At 35.7% G+C, this 8,064-nt stretch overlaps 1 protein-coding gene across 1 annotated transcript; it reads right to left on the minus strand.

The window, feature by feature from the left end:
* Positions 1–2,087: 2,087 nt before the first annotated feature.
* Positions 2,088–2,804, minus strand: LOC107261491. The gene is made up of 2 exons (XM_025157904.1): positions 2,223–2,804; positions 2,088–2,165 (listed from the first exon to the last, which is right to left on the minus strand). The coding sequence occupies exons 1-2, from the start codon at positions 2,802–2,804 to the stop codon at positions 2,088–2,090; spliced, it is 660 nt and encodes a 219-aa protein (XP_025013672.1).
* Positions 2,805–8,064: the final 5,260 nt, after the last annotated feature.

Below are 8,064 nucleotides of genomic sequence, written 5' to 3' on the forward strand. Positions count from 1 at the left end.
ATATATATTTTTTACCAAAAAAACTAGAAAAGGGCCCTATGAAATCTATGCCCTACACATCAAAATTTTGCATTCTAATATACCGTGTTGGGGTATTTCATTAGGAAACGAGATATTACATGTACGATGGCAACGATCGCATTCTTGCACAAATAATTGGCTATCCATAATATCCTCCAACTGGCCCACTATGGCAATAGTCGAGAATGCTCATAGTTTCCGACCATGCCACACACCTCCTTATAATCCTATATGCACAAATTTTAAATAGAAAAGGGTCTTCCCAAAAGTAATATTTTAAATCTGCAAAGAATTTCTCTTTTGTTGATAAGAGTATTCTCTCAGGAGTTTCCTTGCAACTAAATAATTGGCAAAGTCAACGTACCATGGTATTGAAGAAGCCACACTACCTGCTAGACCTGCTGCAACATATAACTGTTCATTGGAAAATGATCATTAATGTCCCTTTTATGTAGTTTATCCAGATGGGGGTTCTCAAGGCGTGATAAGTGGTTGGCTGCCAAGTTCTCTACACCTCTTTTATCTTAAATCTTCAAATCAAATTCCTGCAATAGTAAAACCCATCTTATTAATCTTGGTTTCACATCTATTTCAGAAAATAAATACCTCAAAGCTGAATGGTCAGTGTATACTTTCACTTTTAACAAAATCAAGTATGATTAAAATTTATCAAAAGTAAAAATAACTACAAGTAGTTCCTTCTCAGTAGTGGTATAGTTTGCTTGCACGCCAGTCATCGTTCTACTTGCGTAATAAATGGGCTGAAAGTGCTTTCTCTTCCTTAACCAAGGATGGCTTCAACTGCGAAGTCACTCGTATCACACATTAGCTCAAAGGGAACACTCTAATTCGACGCTACCATAATTGGGGCGTTAACTAGTTTGGCCTTTAGAGAGATGAAGGCTACCATACATTCCTCATCAAATATAAATTCAACATCCTTCTCTAAAAGTATAGTAAGAGGTCTAGCTATTTTAGAGAAGTCTTTAATGAACCTACAGTGAAAACCTACATGCCCAAGAAAGCTTCAAATAGTTTTGACAGATGAGGGAGGTGGTAGTTTCTCAATAGTCTCAATCTCGGCTCTATCCACCTCAATTCCTTTACTATAGATTTTATGCCCCAGTTTAATGCCTTCCTGTACTATAAAATGGCATTTCTCCCAATCCAACACCAGGTTGGTCTCCTTATATCTCACCAACACTTTCTCTAAATGCTCCAACTATTCTTCAAATGAATTTCCATGGACAGAAAAGTCATCCATGAAAACTTCTATAATATCCTCAACCAAATTATCGAAGATAGCCATCATGCACCTCTGAAATGTGGCTGGTGCATTACACAATCTGAATGACATTCTTCTATACGCAAAAGTCTCATAGGGGCATGTGAATTTGGTGTTTTCCTGATTTGAAGGGCTATTGGAATATGAAAATATCTTGATAAACCATCTAGAAAACAGTAGTACTCATGCCCGACAATCTCTCTAGCATTTGATCAACGAATGGTAAAGGGAAATGATATTTTTTTCTCGTGGCATTATTCAGCTTCCTATAGTCAATGCACACTCTTCATCTTGTCATAGTTCTTGTTGGGATTAGCTCATTATTTTCATTTACCACAACTGTCATGCCTCCCTTCTTTGGCACTACTTGTATTGAGCTTACCCAAAAACTGTCCAAAATGCGATAGATAATCCCGACATCAAGAAGTTTAATCATCTACTTCTTCACTACTTTCTTCATGTTAGGATTGAGACGCCTTTGACGTCGCACCACTGTATTGAACTCTTCTTCTATGAGAATTTTATATATGCAAAAAGAAGGACTGATTCCCTTTATATATGCTATCTTCAAAGCTATTGCCCTCGGCAGCCTTCTCAAGACTTCCAATAAGGCCTATTGATAATTTAGTAATGCAAAACTGATTATTACTGGAAGCTTGGATCCTTACATTTAAAAGGCGTACTCTAAGTGTTTAGGAAGCTGTTTGAGTTCTAAAGAAGGAGGATCTTCAATGGAAGGCTTAATTCTTTCCTCCTTGGGCATCTCTATAGGCTCAAAAAACTACTTTCTCATTGGCTTTGCTGCCTCAAGGTAGGCTAGCTGCTCCAGAGCTCCTGGCATCTCACATTTCTTTTGTTCCTATACCAAACATAACTCCAAAGGATCTTTAGTAATAATAAACAAAATATAATTTACAGTCTCACGTTCAACTCTATCATTACTAACATCCATGTCATAAAGTACAAGTGGATGTTTCATGGCATTAGGGATCTGAAATGTCACTTGCTCTTCCCCTACCCTAATAATGAGCTTACCATCATGAACATCAATGATGGCTCTAGCTGTAGCAAGGAAGGGTCTTTCTAAAATAAGGGAGACATCAATAGATTCATCCATATCCATAACTACAAAATCCACAGAAAAAATAACCCCCTGAACCTTAACCAATAAGTCCTCAATGATACCCCTAGGGTATACAATAGATTTATCAGCTACTTGAATGCTCATGAGTGTTGGTTTAGGTTCTCCCATCCATAATTTCTTGAACAATTTATAAGGCATAACACTAATGCTAGCCCCCAAATCGGCTAGTACATTATCAACATTTAGATTACCAATAAAGTAAGGAATAGTAAAAATTCTTAGGTCTTTTAATTTCTTTGGTAATCTTCTTTGAATGATTGTTGAACTCTTTTCTAACAATTGCACCATTGACATTTCCTCAAGCTTCCTCTTGTTAGAAAGGGGTTCTTTTAAGAATTTAGCATACTTGGGCATCTGCGATAGAGCTTCCACAAAAAGTATGTTAATATGTAATTGGTTAAAAAGTTTAAAAAACTTACTAAACTGTGCATCCAGTTTGTCCTTCTGAAGGCGAGCTAGAAAGGGTATTCTAGGTTGATATTCCTTCAAAAAAAGGGTAGGCTTTGCTTATACTTTATCCTCAATTTCAGCCTGTGTACCCTCTTTTTCATCATCAACCTTCTCAGTTATAATAGATGTTTTATCTATTTCATTCAACTTAGACTTTAGTTCTTTGCCAGTACACAATATAATAATCTTAAGCTCCCCCTTAGGGTTAGCTTATGTGTTGCTCGGCAGACTTTCTTGAGGTCTTTCACTCAAAAGCTTTGCGATCTGCCCCACTTTATTTGGAGGCATTCAAGAGGCGATTTAGGGTTCATCAATCAGATTTGGGGATTTTGAAATGTTCATCCAATTTGAAGGAAAAGGGTGTATCTATTTCATTTTCTTTATTCTTTCATTATAATTGATTTCCTAGTTGTTTTAAACATGAACATGAGTAGCTAGATCAATTAAATCCATTGGGATTTCTTTACTATGTTGGCTTAGTATTGAATTGTTGGATTGTTTGAGTTTAGTTTTGTATCCTTCTTGCTTTCGGTATTAATAAGATTATGCATTATTCATGAGACATTATGAATTTTGGTGTTTAGATTGCTTTGTATGATTGAGAAGTTCATTTGGCAGTTGGAAATTTGAATAGTAAGAACTGGTTAATAATCACATAGAGATAAGGATAATTAACTAGCCGGATTAAGAATTAACAAAGCTTAATAGAGGCAAATTAAAGCTTAATGCTAATTTAAGGATCAATCGTTAGGAAGAGATTCCAAGTTTAGGTTCTTGAGTTTAGGAATTCGGTTATCTCGAGAGAGAAACCGAATTCAGTAAAGAATTCATCCACGGGTAGCATAATTGGATTCATCAATCTGTTATCTTTTGTTTGATTGCCAACTAGTTTAGGTTCCCTTTGGGTTTGCTTTCTTGTCTTGGTTGTTTCATTTATCCATTCATTTTTGCATCTCACTTAGAACTCAGCTTGTAGTTATTATTAAATTTAGAAATTATTCATCATTCATTTTAGGCTAATATAACAGAGAACAAAGTAGTAATTCTGGGCTTTCACTTTTCCGAAGGATACGACCTTGATACTCGCCATTAGTGCTAAACTGCATCGATAGGTTCACTGCCTTAGATTGTAGCTGCATAAATAGCCTATCAAGTTTTTGGTGCCATTGCCGCGAAATGTTTGAAAACTAGAGTGAAATTTACTATTTGTTACTTTAGCCATTTTTATTCTATTTTATTTTATTTTATTTTATTTTTGTACATATTTATTTAGTTTAATTTTATTATTCAAGTAGTGAATGATAAAGGGGTTCAATGCTAAATTCAAACTCTTTGTATGATGCATTGGAAAATGGGATCAGGAACCAAGAGAGTGCTAAAAATTGGGATACCTGTCCAGCCTTAGAAGCTCGAGTGGAATCATTTTGCAGGGCGACCGATCAACTCTCCACTCTTATCCTTTCATCTCAAGTTTTTTTTGTGAAATTTGTTGTGGTTTACATTTGAGTAATGATTGTCCATTGTGTGGTGATTTGGCTCATTGTTCTTATAATTGTGAACAGGTGAATTATATGGGAAGCTGGCTAAATAACTCGTATGAAAGCACCTACAATCAATAATGGAGCACTCGTTCACCCTTTGGATGGAGCTTAGATGACCAAGAACCATCAGGACTTCAACAACTACATCAGCAGCCTAATCTTGCACCTTCAACTCAAGATGAAAAGTTAGTTTTAGAGGAGCTGATGATGAGGCTCTTTTCAAGTCTTGAGGACAGATTCCAACAAGTAGAGAGCGTACTTGAAAGTCAATAAGCCTCGATTGAGAACATAGGGCATCAAGTAGACTTGATCTTCAAGTTACTAGCTGTAGAACAATTGGGAACTCCATCAAACACCACTGAATCCGAGGAACATATGAGCGCCGTCACTTTACGTTCAGGTGAGAAATTTTCTAGTTTATCTACTATGTTTGACGATGATGCTTATGTGCAGGACAACTCCTTGAACATGGAGATAGAACTAGAAAAGGATGAAGCAAACATGATTCCTCTGCAAGACTACCAACCAGAACGTACAGTTGATGATGCTGAGTTGCAGTTATAGGAATTTTTAGTGGATTTTCCATAAGTTCCTTCGATGATGGAAGATGAACACGAGTTATCCAATGAAGAAGTCTTGGAGCAGCTCGAGTTTCTTCTAGCAAGTGAACCAAGCCAAGGACTGGAGAAAACCATTGACATTCCTGAAGAAATTGCCCAACCGTTTATCCTTCTAATTGGTGAAACTTCAGCTTTTAAATTGGAAGAGCCCCTAGAGCATCATGACTACATGCAACTATGTGAGGAACAAGTTTTACCCATCATATTGGCAGCTTGCGTAACAGTCGAGAGGAGAAAATTAACAATTCTCCCTCTAAGTGGATACTTAAAGCCATTTGCTTGGAAGAAGGATGGATGGTCGTCGATCACACCCGTTTTCTTTTTACCAAGAGTCTAGCTAAAAAGACTCGTCACATAAAAAAGAAGCACTTTTGGGAGGCACCCCAAATTTTATTTTTCATTTTTAATATTCTAACCTTTCGTTTTGAAACATTTTATTAGTTTTAGTTTTCATATTATATTTAATTTTTATTTTCAATTTCTATTACTTATTTATTTTTCAATTTCAGCTCTTGCCGAGGACCCACCGAATTTCCACTCCTTTAACCTCAACGGATGATCAGGGTAGCCCTCCTAGAACTTCTTTTTATTTTTTGCATTGATTTACTTTATTTATCATACATGTCATCTACCTAGATACTATTGATTTTGCTTTGTTCATTTGTACATCCCATGCGGGGTACCCACTTCGTTTTACACTGAGGACAGTGTGTTCTTTAAGTGTGGGGTGGGTGTGGGTAAACCGTATGTTCTCTTCTCTTTCCCATGACTTTTGGATGTGTCTGAAATTGCTATCACTGGTGTTGTCTATTTTTAAGATGTTAAGACCTATATTCTTCATGTCGTTTAAGCTTAGTTTGTTCTTTTGTAATTAATAATTTAATTCACATACTTGAAATTGGTTATCCCTCTTGAATTTTATTATTGGAAAGCAATTTCACTGTGTTTAATATGTCACTTTGGCCGGGTTAAACCGGTGTTGCTTGAATTCTTTGCAAATTTTCAGCCTTTATCTTTGAATTTTGATTATGCCAATCTCTTATACCATTTATATGATGATTCAATTGATAAGTCTGGGAATCAATTGCAAATTTATAGCCACATCAAACGTGAGTTTTTGAACCAAAATTTGAGTATCCATTGCAAATTATGCTTATGATTTTTCTTATTTGAGTGTGCGCTGTACTTACTGTTATTTCTAGAACTTGCTCTGTAATACTTGTTGAGGTTACATGAACTTTTGAATAACTTAAGAATTTACCACATATGGCCAAAAGCCTACCCTTTGTTTCTATTAGTTAGCCAGTTTTGAGCCTTAACCTTTTCTTCATAATTTGCACCTATACACTACACATATACTATTCTATATATTTATCTTTTCTTTCACCCTGTATACTGAATAATTATGTTTTATGCTTCTTCTTTTATGGAATCATGGTGCCTAATTTTGTTATAAATTCACTTAGTCTTTTTAATCATTCTTTGATGCTCCCTTCAATCCAAATTGGATAACTATTCTTATTGTTTATGTCACTAATCATGTAGCCCCTCTGTAAGCTGTTGTGGTATATATATATATGCTAAAAAAAAATTCAGACTTATTTCTTGGCTCTTTCCTCTTTTGGATTTAATTCTTGTGAGCATCCTTTACTTCAAATAAGGCTTAGTGAGTATTTTTGTTGATTTGGCATTCAGCTCCTGAAGCATTCATTCTAAATAATTACATGATTTTTCAGTATACTTTACACTTCTATCCAAATATTCTGACCTTTACCTTAGCCACATTTCAACCTTTGTAAAGACCCTTTGATTTTGGTATTCATTTATTCGCAGTAGCGAAGATGAGATTTATGAGCAAGCTTATGTTAAACAGGTTTTGTGCAGCTGCATTGAGGGAATTTTCTTATTTACCTGTAAACACTATGAGTGATTTGAGAGATTCCTGTAAGGCAATGGTTCCTAGTCTTTAATGCTGAGTTATTATATAAGCTGTACTTCGAGATGGTTTTACTATAGTTCTTCTTTGAAGGTGTATAATTTGTTTAGCTACTTGAGTTTCATTCTTTACATGTTGAATAAGGTTAAGTTGTGAACTTTAGCATGGATTTTGAGGGGTGATTGTTGCTTGTCATATATGCATTGAGTTATGATTGCGAGGAGCAAAAGCAAAAGCTTAAGTATGGGGTGATTTGATATGCATTGTTTTACACATGTTTATATGCTCAATTACTTCCATTTTTGTGCATAGTTATCTTGTTTTATGCCAGAATCACCTCCTTTCATGTTTCGCGGATGATGTATCAAGATTCAAGTAATGTTGATGAACCATCATCTGCATTAATGTAATCCATAAAAATTGAGCGAGCAAAGAGCTAGCATTTCAAGGTCGAAAGACCCGACCTGGACTCCACGTATGAACCATTAACATTTTACCCACAAAAGTGACCGCACAGCACACTATCACTATCATGCGGTGTGGTGGCTCAAAGACCTGCGTACCGGGGCGAAGAGAGAAGAGGTTGATTTTCGGACCTTGGAGGTTCAAGATCTATTCTTCGTCTTGTACCAAAGATTAGACGACAAGACAAAGCATTATTGGGAATAGCACTAAGACTACATATGTCACCATGTCAAACATTTATATAGGCAAAATTGAGTTCTTTTGAAGGTGGTTCGATTTTCTGACTTGATTTCACATATACATGCATAAGCCATCTTTTCCTCAACTTCAATACTCGACTTCAAGAGACTATTTCATCTATTGAAGGAAGGATTACATTGGTTTTAACATCTAAATTGAAGATCAAGAGGAGATTTGGAGGCATTCAAGAGGCAATTTAGGGTTCATCAATCAGATTTGGGGATTTTGAGGTGTTCATCCAATTCGAAGGAAAAAGGCTGTATCTATTTCATTTTCTTTATTCTTTCATTATAATTGGTTTCCTAGTTGTTTTAAACATGAACATGAGTAGCTAGATCGATTAAATCCATTGGGATTTCTTT

This window comes from Ricinus communis, chromosome 10 (assembly GCF_019578655.1).
Source record: "Ricinus communis isolate WT05 ecotype wild-type chromosome 10, ASM1957865v1, whole genome shotgun sequence".
Taxonomy (NCBI): domain Eukaryota; kingdom Viridiplantae; phylum Streptophyta; class Magnoliopsida; order Malpighiales; family Euphorbiaceae; genus Ricinus; species Ricinus communis.

What these genes read in the sequence shown, in the direction of transcription:
- LOC107261491 (XM_025157904.1), bottom strand. Translation starts at nt 2,804, where the DNA reads ATGCCCAAGTATGCTAAATTCTTAAAAGAACCCCTTTCTAACAAGAGG. An exon ending in ATAGAGTTGAACGTGAGACT is followed by an intron (nt 2,166 to 2,222) that starts GTAAATTATATT and finishes TGTTTGGTATAG; the next exon opens with GAACAAAAGAAATGTGAGAT.